Source organism: Bombina bombina, chromosome 6 (genome assembly GCF_027579735.1).
Source record: "Bombina bombina isolate aBomBom1 chromosome 6, aBomBom1.pri, whole genome shotgun sequence".
In the NCBI taxonomy this organism is placed as follows: domain Eukaryota; kingdom Metazoa; phylum Chordata; class Amphibia; order Anura; family Bombinatoridae; genus Bombina; species Bombina bombina.
In genome coordinates, this window is record NC_069504.1 from 730622985 (window position 1) to 730644907 (window position 21923).

The 21923-nt window shown below is 37.8% G+C and overlaps 1 protein-coding gene across 1 annotated transcript in view; it reads left to right on the forward strand.

Moving 5' to 3' along the window:
* The window catches only part of GFRA2 (GDNF family receptor alpha 2), a 106878-nt gene that overhangs the window by 77379 nt on the left and 7576 nt on the right, over positions 1–21923 (forward strand). The window contains exons 2-5 of the mRNA XM_053717937.1: positions 960–1265; positions 2366–2449; positions 7328–7664; positions 17893–18002. Coding sequence (XP_053573912.1) covers positions 960–1265; positions 2366–2449; positions 7328–7664; positions 17893–18002 — 837 coding nt within the window. The remainder of the gene's footprint in view (positions 1–959; positions 1266–2365; positions 2450–7327; positions 7665–17892; positions 18003–21923) is intronic.

The following is a 21923-nucleotide window of genomic DNA, read 5'->3' on the forward strand; positions in this document are numbered from 1 at the left end:
GCGTTTATTTAGTGTTTAATGTCCCTTTAAATATTTTACTTGACATTTTCTTTGCGCTTTTGGCTCCTTCTGTTGATGATAACTTTCCATTACTAACACTTTTTATTCTGGAATCCACATAGGTATTCATTTAATAATAGTATTTTCATTTATTTATAATGTTAAAGTATATTTGGCATGACTGCAAGTTTCTTTGTAGTAGTTGCAAATGTAAATAAGCATTTTGAGACACATTAAAGGGACATAATACTCATATGCTAAATCACTTGAAACTGATGCAGTATAACTGTAAAAAGCTGACAGGAAAATATCACCTGAGCATCTCTATGTAAAAAAGGAAGATATTTTACCTCACAATTTCCTCAGCTCAGCAGAGTAAGTTCTGTGTAAAAAGTTATACTCAGCTGCTCCCAGCTGCAGGTAAACAAATTAAAAAAAATTAAGAAATGAACAGCAGCCAATCAGCATCAGCAGTGCTGAGGTCATGAACTCTTACTGTGATCTCATGAGATTTGACTTAACTCTCATGAGATTTCATAGTAAGCTTCCTTTACCTGATTGGTGAAATAATATGAGAGTGCACGATGCTAGTCCCTTCAGATGTCCCAGGACAAACACACTAAAATGCTGCTTAGAAATCCTTTACAATGGGAGGTGGCTACTAAGGAACTTTTGAGGTAAAATATCTTTCTTTTTTACATAGAGATGTTCAAGTGATATTTTCTAATCAGCTTTTTACAGCTATGCTGTATCACTTTCAAGTGTTTAAACATTTGGGTATTATGGCCCTTTAATGCATAAGGATGTATGGGCCCTCCAATTAAGAGCTGACAAAATATAATTGATTTCTATACTATTTAATTCACCGGGTAGAGATTACACATCTCAACTTGTTTTGTAATCAATATAGAGTAATCTGTAGTGCAGAACATTTATCTTATCTCCTTTTCCTTCTTCAGCTCATTTAGCCCTCTCTGTCTCTGATTCGCCTGATTCGCTTCTTGTATCATGGCCTCAGCACACAGACTGTATCCAAGCTAATGAGCTGTGCTCGGCAGACCCCATATGCAGCTCCCGTTACCGCACACTGCGCCAGTGCCTGGCAGGGAGAGATCGCAATGCTCTGCTTTCAAGCCCTGAGTGTCAGAATGTCATGGAAGTGCTGCAGGAAAGTGCCCTCTATCTTTGTCGTTGTCGAAGGGGCATGAAGAGGGAGCTACACTGTCTGCAAGTCTACTGGAGTATTCATGCTGGCCTATCTGATGGTGAGAAGTGCACTCCTTTGTTTTGCACATAGGGCCATACTGGCCTTTTAATTTAATTGTTTAAAATGTATTTATCAAGAGCAAAAAAAATAAAAAAAGTATTTATCAAAAGCAAAAAAATGTATTTATCAAAAGCAACTTACACATATATTCTATATAAAGAAATACCAAACTATCATTTTTTTTAAACAAAATATATGTATTGCATGCCCAAGTAAATTCCAGAGGGACCCTTCCCCAAATCCTTTTTGGTTGAATGAATAATCACACTATGGGGCCGAATTATCAAGCTCTGAATGGAACTTGATGCCCCTGTTTCTGCGCGAGCCTTTAGGGTCGCCGGAAACAGCAGTTATGAAGCAGCAGTCTTATGACCGCTGTTCCATACCTGGTCCACCGCCTCTGAGGCTGCGGTCTGCAATCCGCCCAATCCTATACGATCGGGCTGATTGACATCCCCTGCTAGCGACCGATTGGCCGCGAATCTGCAGGGGGCGGCATTGCACAAGCAGTTCTGGTGATCTGCTTGTGCAATGTTAAATGCCGACAGCGTATGTTGTCGGCATTCAGCGATGTCTGTCAGACATGATACGCTACAGCGTATCATGTCGGACAGACATTGATAAATTGTCGCCTATGTACCTCTTAACTCTTAAATACATTTTTATTAATATTTATACGAATAATTTTTATCAGCTAGTGTATATATGATTGTTTGCCCTTTTATTTTTTTATCTCTTACACTTTACACGAGGTCTTCACTCGTGCAAACCCATTGCTCTAATTTATTTTGCGCTCAAACTCGTTTACTTTCAACTTGTAATATGTGCACAAGTTATCACGGGCGTAATATTGGTTATCGTAACCCATGCTAACAATAGCGCACCACGTAATCTGGCCCTATATTGGATAAAAGACTTGTAGCAATAAACAATAACATGGATAGGATTGTTAGGTTAGTATTAGATTGGTTTGGTTAGGTGCATGAAGCAGATAAATGTCCACAACTGGACTACTAGAGTTTCAGAGGGTTTCATTCTTGGTACAGTATCTGCATATATATACGCTCTGCAAGACTAAAGCCCATCTATATATTCTAGGTGAAGAATTTTATGAAGCGTCACCGTATGAACCAGTCACCTTTCGTTTCTCTGACATTTTTCGTCTTGCATCAATCTCTTCAGGTAAGTGATAGTCACATGATCATATGGCGTTACATTTGTCCTTTCCACCAAGCTCACACAGAGGGAAGGAAAGTGTATAAATTAGTATGAGAGTCAGTGATATCTGAACACACAATCAGTGTAAGATAGCTCAGTTATTAGAGTAGTTTTACAGCACAGAGAAAGAGATATCAGAGCACTTAGAGTGATAACTTTGATCATATTGAGTGAGAGATAATACTGAAGCCATATCTCATCAGTAAGAAATAGATGAGTCAGTACTAACAGTGATGTATGAAGAAGAGATAGTGACACTTTGGGCACATTCAGAAAGAGCTAGTTCAATACTAACATCAATGATTTAGTTTATATTGAGTAAGAGAGAGCTCAATACTGAGAGCTGCAGCAATATCTCCTATGAAGCAGTTATAGAAGACACTCCCATTACCCACTAGGATGCCGTAGAGAGCTATAATGCATTGTTTTAAGTCCCCTCTGACTGCTACAGTGTTATACCAGACCCAAGTCATGATCCTTCCCCTTGCCTTAAACCTATACTGTATGCAAAAAATATTGCAATCCTAACCTAACATTGGACATGGGAGGTATGTACTCAATATCTCCTCTCTGACAGCCACACAATAGTGATACAAACAGAATTCAGAGATATGATTGTTTGTGTTAAATGGGTTGGCGTTCTAATTGTAAGATCAATTGGCAGCTTTTTTTAATTGTTTATCAGGTGGGATTATAGGTTGAACTCAAAGGACGTCTGTCCTCTTTCACACTCATCTACTATGTTACTATGGGCCCAATGATAATTTAAGACTTCTTGTCAGTTCTGTGAAGTCCCTCAAATAAATTTATAAAGACAACTTTTATCCTGAAAGCTGTTTAACTAGCTATATAGGGTCCTGGATGTGAAGGAGAGACACATACATTGCAATATAATGCTCAACAAAGCCCCCAAAGATTTTGTGTGATTTCTCCCCATGCCGGCAAGTTTTTGATCATCAGGTCCTATGAGTGAGGGGGTGTATAACAGCATGAGAACAGTAGATGTCAAGATGTTAAGAATGTAGTAAATATTATTAACCAATTGTGAATAGAATGGGTTAATAGGTGGATAAGGGACTAGGTAATGGTGCCAACAAAAGGGGTTATAAAAATGTGTGTTTTGACTGTGTATGTTAGGTCATGATTAAGATCATCTAATCAAAACCTTGTCCTTTTATGGGTTTATTTAATTAATAAAGAAACTCTTTATGGAAGAGTTTTTCAAATGAGTGATAGATATATATTTAGAGGTTTATGCTCCTTTATCCTTGTTGTATGGTTGTATGTCTTTAGTCTTTCTTGGCTGCAAAACCAGTGTCACTCACGGAACTCTAATTTATCAAATTGGTTTGGTTCAGTTTTCCCACTTTTTTTTATAGATATTTTTCTGGTTATTTTCAATTATCTGAGAAATATTTATCTAATGATTTTTCCACAAAATTCACCATTTAATCGTATAAGGATTTTGTTGATAAATCCTTTTACATCTTCATTATAGCTCTGCAAACCTGTAGTCATGTTAATATGGAATGAAGGTCCTTGCATAGTTTAATAGACAGTATATATTATATACTATAGTTGGGTGACAGGTTAACATGTTATTCCTTTTTTTCCTGACAATATTGCTGACATATCCAGACCCTTTTCCTGGCGTATTCTTCTCAAGAAAAAAATATTATTCTGAAACCTTCTGTTTGGTTCCCTACACAACATATTGCGGAATAAGTTATTTTTTATATATATATTCCTCTCCCCAACAATATTTATCTCAAATCAAGACAGTTTCTTGCCTACCATGATTTCAAGATGGAAGTCATTCACCTGTTAAAGGGACAGTCAAGTCCAAAAAAATATTTCACGATTCAAATAGGGCATGTAATTTTAAACAACTTTCCAAATTTCTTTTATCACTAATTTTGCTTTGTTCTCTTGGTATTCTTAGTTGAAAGCTAAACCTAGGAGGTTCATATGCAATTTTTTTAAACCTTGAAGGCCGCCTCTAATCTAAATGCATTTTGACAGTTTTTCACCACTAGAGGGCGTTAGTTCATGTGTTTCATATAGATAACATTGACCTCATGCCTGTGAATTTACAGATGAGTGAGCACTGATTGGCTAAAATGCAAGTCTGTCAAAAGAACTGAAATGAGGGGGCAGTCTGCAGAGGCTTAGATACAAGGTAATCACAGAGGTAAAACGTGTATTGGTTATGCAACTGTGTTGGTTATGCAAAACTAGGGAATGGGTAATAAAGGGATTATCTATCTTTTAAAACAACAACAATTCTGGTGTTGACTGTCCCTTTAAGGGATCTAGTTTGTCCAAATTTCCTATTCATCCAACTCTTAAGAAATATCTTAATCTTTATTGGAACAATGCCCTGTCTTTAAGCCTCTCTTTGGCCCCCTGGATTTTCAAAAAGCTGCTCAAACCAGTCACGTATTGGTTAAGGCTCAGGGGAATCTATGCTATCATTTATCTAGATGGCATTCTCCTTTCACAAAGCACCAGATCTGATTACACATAAATTTAATTTGTTTTTTAACCCGTTTAGGAGATGCAAAGTACAAATGTTTGTCAAACAGAAGAAAAAATGTCCCCCATTCTCAATGATCCAGAATGATTTTGGATATGCACAGGAATCTGATTTCCCTTCTCCTAATAACTTCTTTGTGGCCACACAATCTTGGTACCCTTGCCTTCTAGAAATATTTTTTTTTTGCTCTCATTCGTTTCCTTCCTCCACCAGATCTTCTCTCCTATGATTCCAGGGGATCCTAGTACCTAGACAGTTATAATTCACATGCAGGAAGGATGGGCTCCAGACACCAAAAAATGCTACAATTCCACATGGTTTCCGATGATCTAGATTGTGCTCTTCAGGGGATCTGAATCTCCTTGCAGCATCTGTGACCCAAATCATTATATTTTGCAGCTTTTTGATTCCTGTCTAGCTTATAGATCAATTAACCCAGCTCACTCTGCCATTTGAGCAAGCCATGTTTTCATAGATGCTATCCATATTGGGGGTCTCCATCTTATTTGTAGACTTTTTAAGGCCATTTGAAGCAACAAAACCTACATACACATCTTTCCATCCATCCCTCTACTTTTAAAAAAAAATAAAAAAAATACCTAATATCAATTCCCTTTCCCTAAAGCAACTAATCACTAAGCTGCATACCCTCTTTTTCCTCCTTTCAACATGTTTTGGTGTCACCTTTGATGTCACCTTTGTCTCATACAACTAAATATCTGTCTTCCACTATTTTCTATGCTTATGTCTTTATTTATGTATTGTTAAATATACAAAGGGATATAAATCTAGAATTTTACCTTTTAAAATGCCTCTTCTTTACAAGTATTGATCTCACATGTTCCTCCTTCTATATCATTTAGAGGAGCCCCAATGTCTAAACAGTATTCAAAATAATGTTGCTAGTATCACTGTATCTTTATCCTGTTTCTTTGTCTAAATTTAGCCACCAATCAGCAAAAGCTACCCAGGTGCTGAACAAATATCGCTTTCCACTTGTAACCTGGCCCTAAGTCATTAATAAATCTTACATTTAGATGTAATAAGTATATGTATGACTAAAATACTTTATTTCTATATAATTTACATGATTTTTAAGCAACTATCAAGTGATATCAGGTCTCTAAAAGTGCATTCAGCAATATTGCACGATTATTCTAACTGTATATTTATTTCATGCATTATTGAGAAATATTTTTGGGGGGGCAAACACCCTACAGAGCTGTTGGTCACTGAGAAAATAGGATGTTTAAAAGTGTGGCTAGGTGGTATCTGGGAGTGGCTAGATGGTTAGGGGAAATTCCCCCTCTCTCAGCCCATCAAGTACAATGGGAGTGTAGTCCAAAATAACGGGGTGCTTTTACACCCCCATGTGCCACAGTAAAATCATCACTGATAAACTACATAATATGAGAGGCAGTAGCCCTGAAAGGTTGGCTAAGCTATTCACCATTTTGTTGTATTTACATTAAGTTTATGTTCAATGGGTAAAATTGCTTGTGCGTGTCTTTTTCATGTGTCCTTGTAATCTAATTCAGGAAAATTATGTATTTTCCTGGTAAACCAAATTAAATACACATCAGTATATTACAATAAACTATTTATTTCAAGTAAGCTGTGTTCCTATTAATTATTCATTTCATTTGGCTGAAGAGAAAGTACATATACTTAACACATCCATTAATGTCTTTAATATGAATTTGCATAAATCGTCAAATTCCTTAATCCTTAATACAATCCTTAAAGGGATACTAACCCCTCATTTTTTCTTTCATGATTCAGATAGAGCATGCAATTTAAAGCAACTTTCTAATTTACTCCTATTATCAATTTTTCTTTGTTCTCATGTTATCTTGATTTGAAAAAGCAGTAATAAAAGGTTAGGAGCCGACCCATTTTTTAGTTCAGCACCTTGGTAGAGCTGCTGATTGGTTTGCTACATTTAGCCACAAATCAGCAAGTGCTACCCATGTGCTGAACAAAAAATGGTCTGACTCTAAAGCTTACAGTACTGCTTTTTCAAATCAAGATAGCATGAGAACAAAGAAAAATTGATAATAGGAGTAAATTAGAAAGGTGCTTAAAATCTCATGCTCTATCTGAATCATGAAATAAAAAAATGGGTTTAGTATCCCTTTAATCCACACAATAAATAAAGTAATTTGGTCTCTATAGACCTGTGTGAAAATAAAATCTCATATAAAGAAACTGTGTGAACAGATTGCTTCTTGTATGTTGGGAATACAATTGTGATTGGAATCTAGATGGATTCAGTGCAAGATTTCTCACCGCTCTGTACTCTGCAGGTTCAGAAGCCTCCCCATCTAAGCACAATGCCTGCCTGGATGCTGCCAAATCCTGTAATCTAAACGACGTGTGCAAGCGACAGCGCACTGGCTTTATTTCAACCTGCGCAGCAGGAGCAGAAAACTGTGGCCGTCACAAGTGTCACAAGGCCCTCCGTAATTTTATGGAGCGTGTCCCAATGGACCTCTCCTATCCAATGCTTTTTTGTCCATGTCGGGACACAGCTTGCGCAGAACGAAGACGTCAGACTACAGTGCCAAGCTGTTCCTTTCAGAGGACAACAAATCCCAACTGTATGGAAATCTGGAGTGCTTGTCGACAGGATCCAGTGTGCAGGTAATAAGGCACTTTAGGCCTTTAACAACTTGCACTGTTATCATTTAATTCACTCACATCAACGTTAACATTTTCTGTTCTGTTAAGACACATTCTCTTGTCTACAAAATTTCTAGGGTACACTTCAGATATTTGTCACCTAGTACAGGTACAAATCCTCAAATACAGAATGCCAGAATCCAGAATTATTAAAAAATCCTGACTTTTCATTAATGTTTTTTTTAAAATAAAATAATTTCCATTTTTCCCTACCAGTAACAATCTTCTCTGCTTGTGTCTTTGGTTTGTGTTCTAAAATGCAAACGCTAGTCCATATTTATTTCAAACAACAACTATTACCTTTTCCAATGGGACTATGTATACAAAAGTATTACAAATGCTGTAAAACTATCTTTAGGTTCTATGTATAAACTGTATTAAGACATAAGTTACGGTTGTTTATAATTGGTCCCATCCCTTCTCAAAGCAGTTGCAGTTTACAGATGCAAATGTACAAATATTCCGAAATACAAACTTTTTTTGGCCCCAAGCAGTTTAATTAAATGGTTTTGTACCTGCATAGGCAACTTATGTTTCTCCAGCATTAATACAGCAATGTGTTCTTTACTATTACAGCACATACACCTAATGATAGGTGCCGCTCTCCAAGTTGCTAATACTGTGGGCGAATGTTTTGCAACATTCAAAAAAAAAATTAAAGAATTTTAACACATTCGTACGTTTTGAATTTGAATGTTTTTACAACAATCTAACATTCGATTAATGTAATAGTATTTCTACTGCTATGTTTAAATGTAATATTCTATTCACATTTTTCTAATTTGAATATTGCATAATTTGAATCGAATTATGCAATATTCGAATAAGAAAATTTTGAATCAATATATTTATAATAGTATGCGCTCTTTCAATTTAATATTCTAATTATGCAATATTTGAAATAGAAGAATTTGAATTGATATATTTGTATCTATTATGTATCAATTTACTAAATTCCCTATCACATGAACTAATTAACTTCTAAATAGTATTTGTTGTATTGAATTATACATTCAAAATTTTGAATGTGGATGTTCTATCTAATTCTGAAGTAACATTTGAAAACCGTAAATAACATTTGACTACCGAATTTTACTGAATTTTTGTTCTTATCAACATTCGATTGTACAAAACAAATGTCCACAAGACTATTCGTTCTACCAAGTGAATTACACTTTCACCACATTCGCCCATCCCTAACACCCTAAAGAAACATACGCCTAGATTATGAGTTTGGCGTTAGCCTTAAAAAGCAGCGTTGAGAGGTCCCAACGCTGCTTTTTATCTAAGGCTGGTATTACGAGTCAGGCAGGAAAGGGTCTACTGCTCACTTTTCTATTCCGCGACTTGAGGCTACCGCAAATCCCCTTACGTCAATTGCGTATCCTATCTTTTCTATGGGAATTGCCTAACGCTGGTATTACGAGTCTTGGAAGAAGTGAGCGGTAGACCCTCTCCTGTCAAGACTTCTACCGCATTTAAAAGTCAGTAGTTAAGAGTTTTATGGGCTAACGCCAGAACATAAACCTCTTAACTAAAGTGCTACAAAGTACACTAACACCTATAAACTACCTATTAACCCCTAAACCGAGGCCCCTCCACATCGCAAACAATATAATAAAAATTTTTAACCCCTAATCTGCCGACCGGACATTGCCGCCACCTACATTATACTTATGAACCCCTAATCTGCTGCCCCTAACATCGCCGACACCTAACTAAACTTATTAACCCCTAATCTACCGACCGGACATCGCTGCCACTTTAATAAATGTATTAACCCCTAAACCGCCGCACTCCCGCCTCGCAAACACTAGTTAAATTTTATTAACCCCTAATCTGCCTGCCCTAACATCGCCGACACCTACTTACATTTATTAACCCCTAATCTGCCACCCCCAACGTCGCCGCTACTATATTAAAGGTATTAACCCCTAAACCTAAGTCTAAACCTAACCCTAACCCCCCATAACTTAAATATAATTTAAATTAAATGAAATAAATTTAACAAATTTTTAAAAATTATTCCTATTTAAAACTAAATACTTACCTGTAAAATAAACCATAAAATAGCTACAATATAACTAATAGTTACATTGTAGCTAGCTTAGGATTTATATTTATTTCACAGGCAAGTTTGTATTTATTTTAACTAGGTACAATAGTTATTAAATAGTTATTAACTATTTAATAGCTACCTAGCTAAAATAAGTACAAAATGACCTGTAAAATAAATCCGAACCTAAGTTACAATTACACCTAACACTACACTATAATTAAATAAATTACCTAAACTAACTACAATTAATTACAATTAAATTCAATAAACTAAATTACGGAGAAAAAAAACACTAAATAACAGAAAGTGAAAAAAGAATTACAAGAATTTTAAACTAATTACACCTAATCTAATCCCCCTAATAAAATAAAAAAGCCCCCCAAAATAATAAAATTTCCCTACCCTATACTAAATTACAAATAGCCCTTAAAAGGGCCTTTTGCGGGGCATTGCCCCAAAGTAATCAGCTCTTTTACATGTAAAAGAAAAATACAATACCCCCCCAACATTAAAACCCACCACCCACAAACCCCTTCTCTAAAACCCACCCAATCCCCCCTTAAAAAAAACTAACACTAACCCCCTGAAGATCACTCTACCTTGAGCCATCTTCACCCAGCCGGGCACAAGTGGTCCTCCATATGGCAGAAGTCTTCATCCGATCGGGGTAGAAGAGGTCCTCCAGACGGCAGAAGGCTTCATCCAAGCGGCATCTTCTATCTTCATCCTTCCGGAGCGGAGCAGAGCCATCTTCAATCCAGCCGATGCGGAGCCATCCTCTTCAAATGACATCCTAACGAAGAATGAAGGTTCCTTTAAATGACGTCATCCAAGATGGCGTCCCATGAATTCCGATTGGCTGATAGGATTCTATCAGCCAATCGGAATTAAGGTAGGAAAAATCCTATTGGCTGATGTAATCAGCCAATAGGATTGAGCTCGCATTCTATTGGCTGATTGGAACAGCCAATAGAATGCCAGTTCAATCCTATTGGCTGATTGCATCAGCCAATAGGATTTTTCCTACCTTAATTCCGATTGGCTGATAGAATCCTATCAGCCAATCAGAATTCGAGGGATGCCATCTTGGATGACGTCATTTAAAGGAACCGCCATTCGTCGTTAGTTGTCATGCTGGAAGGATGCTCCGCGCCGGATGTCTTCAAGATGGAGTCGCTCCTCGTTGGATGGATGAAGATAGAAGATGCCGCTTGGATGAAGCCTTCTCCCGGTCCGGATGTCCTCTTCTGCCCAGATAGGATGAAGACTTCTGCTGGTCTGGATGTCCTCTTCTGCCCCATCGGATGAAGACTACTGGACAGATCGGATGACCACTTGTGCCCGGCTGGGTGAAGACGGTAGGGTGATCTTCAATGGGGTAGTGTTAGGTTTTTTTAAGGGGGTATTGGGTGGGTTTTAGAGTAGGGGTGTGTGGGTGGTGGGTTGTAATGTTGGGGGGGTATTGTATTCTTTTTTTTACAGGTAAAAGAGCTGATTACTTTGGGGCAATGCCCCGCAAAAAGCCATTTTAAGGGCTATTTGTAATTTTGTATAGGGTAGGGCATTTTATTATTTGGGGGGGGGGGGCTTTTTTATTTTATTAGGGGGATTAGATTATGTGTAATTAGTTTAAACTTCTTGTAATTTTTTTATTTTCTGTAATTTAGTGTTTGTTTTTTTTCGTAATTTAGTTTATTGTATTTAATTGTAATTAATTGTAAGTAATTTATTTAATGATAGTGTAGTGTTAGATGTAATTGTAACTTAGGTTAGGTTTTATTTTACAGGTAATTTTGTACTTAATTTAGCTAGGTAGTTATTTAATAGTTAATAACTATTAAATAACTATTGTACCTAGTTAAAATAAATACAAAGTTGCCTGTAAAATAAAAATAAATCCTAAAATAGCTACAATGTAACTATTAGTTATATTGTAGCTATCTTATGGTTTATTTTATAGGTAAGTATTTAGTTTTAAATAGGAATAATTTATTTAATTGTAGTTATTTAATTTAGATTTATTTAAATTATATTTAAGTTAGGGGGGTGTTAGGGTTAGGATTAGACTTAGGTTTAGGGGTTAATAACTTTATTATAGTGGCGGCGATGTTGGCAGAGGCAGATTAGGCGTTAATAAATTTAATATAGTTGTGGCGACGTTGGGGGGCAGATTAGGGTTTAATAACTATAATGTAGGTGGCAGCGGTGTTGGGGGCAGCAGATTAGGGATTTATAACTATACAGGGAGTGCAGAATTATTAGGCAAGTTGTATTTTTGAAGATTAATTTTATTATTGAACAACAACCATGTTCTCAATGAACCCAAAAAAACTCATTAATATCAAAGCTAAATAGTTTTGGAAGTAGTTTTTAGTTTGTTTTTAGTTATAGCTATTTTAGGGGGATATCTGTGTGTGCAGGTGACTATTACTGTGCATTATTATTAGGCAACTTAACAAAAAACAAATATATACCCATTTCAATTATTTATTTTTACCAGTGAAACCAATATAACATCCCAACATTCACAAATATACATTTCTGACATTCAAAAACAAAACAAAAACAAATCAGTGACCAATATAGCCACCTTTCTTTGCAAGGACACTCAAAAGCCTGCCAACCATGGATTCTGTCAGTGTTTTGATCTGTTCACCATCAACATTGCGTGCAGCAGCAACCACAGCCTCCCAGACACTGTTCAGAGAGGTGTACTGTTTTCCCTCCTTGTAAATCTCACATTTGATGATGGACCACAGGTTCTCAATTGGGTTCAGATCAGGTGAACAAGGAGGCCATGTCATTAGATTTTCTTCTTTTATACCCTCTCTTGCCAGCCACGCTGTGGAGTACTTGGACTCGTGTGATGGAGCATTGTCCTGCATGAAAATCATGTTTTTCTTGAAGGATGCAGACTTCTTCCTGTACCACTGCTTGAAGAAGGTGTCTTCCAGAAACTGGCAGTAGGACTGGGAGTTGAGCTTGACTCCATCCTCAACCCGAAAAGGCCCCACAAGCTCATCTTTGATGATACCAGCCCAAACCAGTACTCCACCTCCACCTTGCTGGCGTCTGAGTCGGACTGGAGCTCTCTGCCCTTTACCAATCCAGCCACGGGCCCATCCATCTGGCCCATCAAGACTCACTCTCATTTCATCAGTCCATAAAACCTTAGAAAAATCAGTCTTGAGATATTTCTTGGCCCAGTCTTGACGTTTCAGCTTGTGTGTCTTGTTCAGTGGTGGTCGTCTTTCAGCCTTTCTTACCTTGGCCATGTCTCTGAGTATTGCACACCTTGTGCTTTTGGGCACTCCAGTGATGTTGCAGCTCTGAAATATGGCCAAACTGGTGGCAAGTGGCATCTTGGCAGCTGCACGCTTGACTTTTCTCAGTTCATGGGCAGTTATTTTGCACCTTGGTTTTTCCACACGCTTCTTGCGACCCTGTTGACTATTTTGAATGAAACGCTTGATTGTTTGATGATCACGCTTCAGAAGCTTTGCAATTTTAAGAGTGCTGCATCCCTCTGCACGATATCTCACTATTTTTGACTTTTCTGAGCCTGTCAAGTCCTTCTTTTGACCCATTTTGCCAAAGGAAAGGAAGTTGCCTAATAATTGTGCACACCTGATATAGGGTGTTGATGTCATTAGACCACACCCCTTCTCATTACAGAGCTGCACATCACCTAATATGCTTAATTGGTAGTAGGCTTTCGAGCCTATACAGCTTGGAGCAAGACAACATGCATAAAGAGGATGATGTGGTCAAAATACTCATTTGCCTAATAATTCTGCACTCCCTGTAATGTAGGTGGCGGCGGTGTCCGAAGCGGCAGATTAGGGGTTAATAATATAATGCAGGTGGCGACGATGTCGGGGGATGCAGATTAGAGGGTTAATAAGTGTAATATTAGGGGTATTTAGACTCGGGGTTCATGTTAGGGTGTTAGGTGCAGACATATTTTTTCTTTCCCCATAGGAAACAATGGGGCTGCGTTAGAAGCTGGATGCTGCTTTTTTGCAGGTGTTAGGTTTTTTTCCAGCCAGCTCAGCCCCATTGCTTCCTATGGGGAAATCGTGCATGAGCACGTTTAGCCAGTTTACCGCTACCGTAAGCAATGTTGGTATTGAGGTGAGATGTGGAGCTAAATTCTGCTCTACACTCACCTTTTTGCGGCTAACGCCAGGTTTAAAAAAACCTGTAATACCAGCGTTGGCTTAAGGTAGCGGTGGAAAAAAAGGAGCGTTAGAGCCGCAAGCCTTACCGACAAAAACTCGTAATCTAGCCGATAGTTTACACTCAGCTGATTATCATTGTATATGAGGCTAGAGGAAGCCAGTGAAGGGATTTGCAGATGAGTCATGTAAGGAAGATCAGCCTGACAGAGGCATTATTTATAGATTGAAAAGAGATAGGTGATAGCTAGGGACTCGGGAGACCAGAGAGGATGGAGTTGCAATAGTCAAGGTGGGAAATGATTAGAGAGTAAATTAAAATCTTAGTTGTGTCTTGTGTGAGGAAGCGGCGGGGGCTGGGGTCTAATTTAGTTCCACAGTCTAGTAAGTCACATTCTTCTTACCAGTCTTTTTCTGATTCCCATAGATTATTTTACATAACTTTTCCTGTTATTCTTCAGTGATTCAGTAACTAAGCTTTAATTCATTGGGTGGTACTCAGCACCTGATGTAAATTTGGAACTAATCTTTGTAAAACCTATTTAGAAAACCTTCATCTGTCAATGCAAATATATAAATCTGAAAAGTATGCAACAAAAACCAAGCCGCTTTATGACATAACTGTTCTACTGTCAGTTCCTACTTATTTGCCTAGAAAATAACTGATCTCATAGATGAAGCTCACATTTTTAAAGAACAGTAAACAAGACTATAAAATTGTATATTCAACAGTAAGAGATTGTAGTATAAATGTTTAATTATGTGTAGTTAAATAAACAACTTTGCAATATACTTTCATTATATATTTTGTCACATTTCCCTGTAATTTAACTGTGAACGTTGTTTGTTTTCTAAATTCCACTGAGTTTCTATAAAGTAATGAGCGCCGCTATGTTTGAACTTGAGTTTCTCCTTATCTGTTTCAACTGCTGAAGACAGATATAAAACAAGCAATAAAATTCCACAGTCTTGTGTGCACAGGGATAAATTTATAGAAACTAACGTTCTTTATAGAAAGTAAAGCTTTACACTTATAATTTTAATATTTAAACAACTAATATAAGTAATATAAGAATACATCTACATATTATTCTAAGGCTAATCTTTGGCTTGAATACATCATTATGTCTAGCATGTATTTACTCTTTAAACAACTTTGCAATAAGTTTCATTATTTATTTTACCTCCTTTTCCTGTAATTTAAGTCTTATTTTCAAATCACGAAAACTGAAAAAGCACACAGCAGCCTATCCCTGATGTGTAATTCTTCTGCTGAAGTCAAACAATGGAGATTTTGTTAAAACAGTCTATTGCACTATACAGTATATACTGTGATGCATGATCACCAGCTATATATATATATATATATATATATATATATATATATATATATATATATATACAGTATATATACACTCACTGGTCATTTTTTAGGTACACCTGTTCAATTGCTTGGTAACACAAATTGCTAATCAGCCAATCACATGGCAGCAAATCAATGCATTTAGGAATTTAGACGTGGTGAAGACGACTTGCTGAAGTTCAAACTGAGCGTCAAAATGGGGAAGAAAGGGGGATTTAAGTGACTTTGAACGTGGCATGGTTGTTGGTCCCAGACGGGCTGGTCTGAGTATTTCAAAAACTGCTGATCTAGTGGGATTTTTATGCACAAACAATTTTTAGGGTTTACAGACAATTACAGAAAATATACAGTAAGCGGCAGTTGTGTGGATGACAATGCCTTGTTGATGTCAGAGGTCAGAGGAGAATGGGCAGAATGGTTTGAAATGATAGAAAGGCAACAGTAACTCAAATAACTCGTTACAACCAAGGTATGCAGAATACCATCTCTGAACGCACAACACGTCAAACCTTAAAGCAGATGGGCTACAGCAGCAGAAGACCACACCAGGTGCTACTCCTGTCAGCTAAGAACAGGAAACTGAAGCTATAAAATTTGCACAGGTTTGGCGGAGCTAGCCAGCCTAGGAGATGGCTGCTTTTCTGTAGAGCTCCTGAGCCCTTTCTGTGTGAGGACGATTTTGGCATATGCCAGTTAACTTTCTGAAGCCAAAAAAGGTTAGAGATGTAGAGGAAATCAGTTCTGCTACATTTGAAGCCCTATTCTGAATTTTGAAAACGGCACCCTCTACACTGGACGGTCAGCGTGCTTCCACAGACCTCCTCTAAGTACATGACCCACGGAGCTGCGAGAATGTGGCTCTAAAATAAGAGACTAATTCCTCAGAAAGTCTACAAAAGAACCGGATCCCTACAACCCGCACAACCATCTAGTTGACCGCATAGAGATCATCAAAATTTGCACAGGTTTACCAAAATTTGACAATACAAGACTGGAAAAACGTTCCCTGGTCTGATGAGTCTCGTGTTCAGCTGCAACATTCAGATGGTAGGGTCAGAATTTGGCGTAAACATGAAAGCATGGATCCATCCTGCCTTGTATCAATGGTTTAGGCTGGTGGTGGTGGTGTAATGGTGTGGGGGATATTTTCTGGGCACACTTTGGGCCCCTTACTACTAATTGAGCATCGTTTAAACGCCACAGCCTACCTGAGTATTGTTGCTGACCATGTCCATCCCTTTATGACTACAGAGTACCCATCTTTTGATGGCTACTTTCAGAAGGATAATGCACCATGTCACAAAGCTCAAATCATCTCAAACTGGTTTATTGAACATTACAATGAGTTCACTGTACTCCAATGGCCTCCACAGTCACCAGATCTCAATCCAATAAAGCACCTTTGGGATGTGGTGGAACGGGAGACTCGCATCATGGATGTGCAGCCGACAAATCTGCAACAACTGCGTGATGCTCTCATGTCAATATGGACCAAAATGTCTTAGGAATGTTTCCAACACCTTGTTGAATCTATGCCATGAAGAATTAAGGCAGTTCTGAAGGCAAAAGGGGGTCCAACCTGGTACTAGCAAGGTGTACCTAATAAAGTGGCCGGTGAGTGTGTGTATATATATATTAGCTCGGGATCATGCATCACAGTCACAGAACCAGGGTCAAACACATGTTTAGGTATAGCTATGTATACATGCATAAGTGTATGTAAATCTATGTATATATGGGGAATTACTGAGGGCGAGATAGAAGTTTCTAGTCAGCCATGATTATAGCAATAAAGTGGAGTCAGGGAGATCCATGGGTGAAGCTGAGGTACTCCCTAGTCTTTCTGTCCTCTCTAAAGAGTGTGGGAATTTTTACACAAAACAAGTGGTGTCCAATGTCCCTTTAAAACTAACCAATAGTTATTCCTAATAATCTCAGTTATGCACTCACAAGGATTTAATGTATACTTAACAATGAACAGTTAGCACTTTAATACTAATATATATATATACAGTATATATTTATATATATATATATATTTATAGATATAAACATTTTTAAAAACATTTTTTTAAGGGATAGTCTAGTCAAAATTAAACATTCATGATTCAGATGCTCATGCATTTTTAAACAACTTTCCAATTTACTTTTATCATCAAATTTGCTTTGTTCTCTGGGTAGTCTTTGTTTAATGCTAATTTCTAAGCACTTGAAGGCCACCTCTTATCTCAGTGCATTTTGACAGTTTTCACAGCTATACAGCGCTAGTTCATGTGTGCCATATAGATAACATTGTGCTCACTCCCATTGAGTTATTTATGTGCCACCACTGATTGACTAAAATGCAAGTCTGTCAAAAGAACTGAGATAAGGGGCAGTCTGCAGAGGCTTAGACACAAGGTAATCACAGAGGTAAAAGGTCTATTAATATAACCGTGTTGGTTATGCAAAACTGGGGAATGGGTAATAAATTATCTATCTTTTTAAACAATAACAATTCTGGAGTAGACTGTCCCTTTAAGTAACCTTCCACTAGTGCACACTAATCGTTCAGTTCATTTAATTCATACTGTTGTGTGTTTTGTGCAGGTCTCGGTTGGCAGATTTCATTACTAACTGTCAGGTTTCATCACAGACTGTAAGTGGTTGTGCGCGGGATAATTACCCGGCTTGTCTTGGAGCATATGCAGGACTGATCGGTGAGTACCAAGGAAATAATAATGAGAAAATGATAGTATTGCAAATGCTCTAATCTGATTTTGTGATAATATATTCCCACTAGGAACCAGACAAGTACAGGTTTTAACCCGTTTTATTCATGCCAAAACATAAAGAACAAATTAAAGGGACATTTAAAACTTGCTTCCCCATTTTGTTGTTAGGATTTCTATTTTAAAGTTATTTTTGTAAGAGAAACTTGCAGACATTGCCATGATTAGGGGATTCATTGTAAAACATGTTTGGCTAGATTACAGATGGTGAACCTATGACCTGCACCTGAGATGAAACACATAGGGCTCGATTTATCAAGCTTGGGGCGGACAGGGGCATACATATGCACCCCTGTCCGCCCCAGCTTGCCTCTGGCAGGCAGCAATCCGCTGCTTGAATTCAGCACTGCACAAGAGCCCCCCGCCCGCACACAGCCAATCACGCTGCTTGATAAATTCTGAGAGAGAGAACCTGCAGTTGGAGCTGGGCGAACGGATTGATAAATCAAGCCCATAGCAAATTCAGTAGCACTCTGCCTCTCTGCTACCGCTATACTGATTGGCATAAATTGTAAAGCTTAATAAATTATAAGCAATCAAAAATACCTGAAAAAAAAAATTGTTTGTTTTTTTGTGATTTAGACAATGTACAAAAACGTTCCCAATTTACTTAATACAATTTGTGTTTTTCTCATGGTATTCTTTGTTAAAGAGCATACCTAGGTACCGTAGGTAGTGTGCATGAGTCTGGAGCACTACATGGCAGCAAAAAGCACTGCCATCTAGTGATCTTGCAAAATTCTAACATTGATAAAAATATTCTTGCAAAACTGTGTTTCGTGTCCCTTTAGAAAAAAAGGAAAAATTAAAATTACTTTTTTCTTTAAAATTCATAATAGATATCAGCAATAAAAGCTTAAAGGGATAGAAAAGGGTTAATTAAAAAAAATGTACAATCAATATTAATTTAAATGGACATGAAACCCAACATTTTTCTTTCATGATTCAGACATTTCACACAATTTTAAACAGCTTTCTAATTGACTTCTATTATCAAATTTTCTTGTTATCTTTTTAAAAAGCAGTGACTTAAAGGGACACTGAAGCCAAATTTTTTCTTTCGTGATTCAGATACAGCATGCAATTTTAAGCAACTTTTTAATTTACTCCTATTATTAATTTTTCTTCGTTCTCTTGCCATCTTTATTTGAAAAGGAAGGCATCTAAGATATTTTTTTAGTTCAGACCATGGACAGCACTTGTTTATTGGTGGGTGAATTTATCCACCAATCAGCAAGAACAACCCAGGTTGTTCACCAAAAATGGGCCGGCATCTAAACTTACATTCTTGCATTTCAAATAAAGATACCAAGAGAATGAAGAACATTTGATAATAGTTGTAAATTAGAAAGTTGCTTAAAATCGCATGCTCTATCTGAATCACGAAAGAAAAAATTTGGTTTCAGTGTCCCTTTAAGCTCAGGAGCGTAATAAGACATATAAACTCATAGGGGCCTATTTATCAAAGGTCTTGCGGACCTGATCCGACAGTGCGGATCAGGTCCGCAAGACCTCGCTGAATGGCTCTCCGTATTCAGCATTGCACCAGCAGCTCACAAGAGCTGCTGGTGCAATGCCACCCCCTGCAGACTTGCGGCCAATCAGCCGCCAGCAGGGGGTGTCAATCAACCCGATCGTACTCGATCGTACTCGATCGGGTTGAATTCCGGCGATTCCTGTCCGCCTGCTCAGAGCAGACGGACAGGGTTATGGAGCAGCGGTCTTTGACTGCTGCTTCATAACTGCTGTTTCTCGCCAGAAACACGGGCCCACAAGCTCAGTTCGGAGCTTGATAAATGGGCCCCATAGGCTCAATCACTTGAAAGTGATGCAGTATAACTGTAAAAAGCTGACATAACAATATCACCTGAACATCTCAATGTAAAAAGGGAAGATATTTTACCTCACAATTTCTTCAGCTCACCAGAGTAAGTGCTCTGTGAACAGTTATACTTCAGCTGCTGTCCAACTCCCAATTTAGCATTGTTGATAAGATAGGCCTTGGACACCCACTGAAAGGGGCTGAGATAGGGTTGCCACCCGCCCCGGTTTCACCGGGATAGTCCCAGTCTGATGCTCTGAGTCCCGTGTCCCGAAACTACCCTCAAATGCCCCGGGCTGAGTGCTCCCCTGGCACAGCAAGCAGCAGTGAGCACAGACTTTACAAAAAATTAGCTGGCCAAAGGAGTGCTTAGCCCGGGGTTACTAAAAAAAATGGATGGGTGGAGTCTGGAGGAGAGACAGAGGATGGTGTGGGACAGTGGGAGGGGGGAAGAGGATCGAGGAGGGGAGTCGTGATGTCACATCCTACTGAAAGCGGCAGAGAGAGGCAGGTGTTGTGGTGCGGTGGCCGCGGGCTGCATGCCGAAACATGGCCAGTCACCTTTGTGGTTCCACTACCTCTGTCTGTAGGTCCTCTGCAACAGCAGCAGCCTTTAGAAAGAATCCTGGAGCCCTTTCCCCAGCCGGCCCTAAGCCAACAAGTGCAGTGCAGCCACAGAGAAACTGTGAGTAATACTTGGCTGTGTCTGCTGTTTTTTCAAATTGGTATAGTCATTTTTTTTGGGGGGGGGGCTTAATTATGTGTAAATATAATATAATATATATATTATATATATTATATATATATATATATATATATATGTGGATGGAAAAGAGAAAATCAAAAAGGGCGCACAGCTAGGCACTAGAATAAAAATTGACTATTAGTAAAGTAGGTATGTAGTTTTCAGACCTATGTGGTTATAGTAACAGGATAATAAAAATAATAATAATAATAATGTCCTTGTACAAGCCTGTTTCGTTCTTTTTAGAACTCATCAGTAGGAGATAGATTTCTGTCTATCTATCTCCTACTGATGAGTTCTAAAAAGAACATTATTATTATTATTCTAAAAAGACATTATTATTATTATTATTTTTATTATCCTGTTACTATAACCACATAGGTCTGAAAACTACATACCTACTTTACTAATAGTCAATTTTTATTCTAGTGCCTAGCTGTGCGCCCTTTTTGATTTTCTCTTTTCCATCCACATTCTTAACAGTGACACGGGTACACTGTATCAGAGGCAGCACGCACATATATCACTATTACTACTATTGTTGCAAAAATAGCCATTACTCACCAAGTGTTAGAGTTTTTAGCGCAGGTGCCCCTCCTTTTTTCTAACAAAATATATATATATATATATATATATATATGTATATATATATATAATCTATATTTTATATATATATATATATATATATATATATATATATATATATATATATATAAATTGATTTCATAATGAATTTGAGGCTGTGAGAAGCCACGCCCCCAAGCCACGCCCTTAGACACACCCTCTCCACGCCCACTTAAAAAGTGTCCAGGAATTTTCTGGGCAAAAGGTGGCAACCCTAGGCTGAGAGCAGAACCTCCCTGCCCCTCCTCTGCATATGAAAAGACGCATTATACAAACAGAAGCATTTTGAAGTCTGTATACATCAGTATACATCTAAAACTTTGGGGCTTGGTTGCGAGTCTAAAAATCAGTACAATGTTATTTAAAAAATGGCAAAACTGTACATTTTTGCAAAAACACACCCAGATGGGCTATATAAATGGATCATCTACAAAACATTTATGCAAAGAAAAATCTAGTGTACAATGTCCTTTTAAACTGAATAGAAAAACACCATGACTGTGCATGCACATTTCAGATGCACATTCCCTTGCAAGTACTGGGAATAGCATCCTGATTGGCTGCTTAAAGTCTCTTTATAGTGGGGTGAGAATTGAGGTAAAATATCTTCCTTTTTTACATATAGCTGTTCAGGTGATATTTTCTAGTCAGCTTTTTA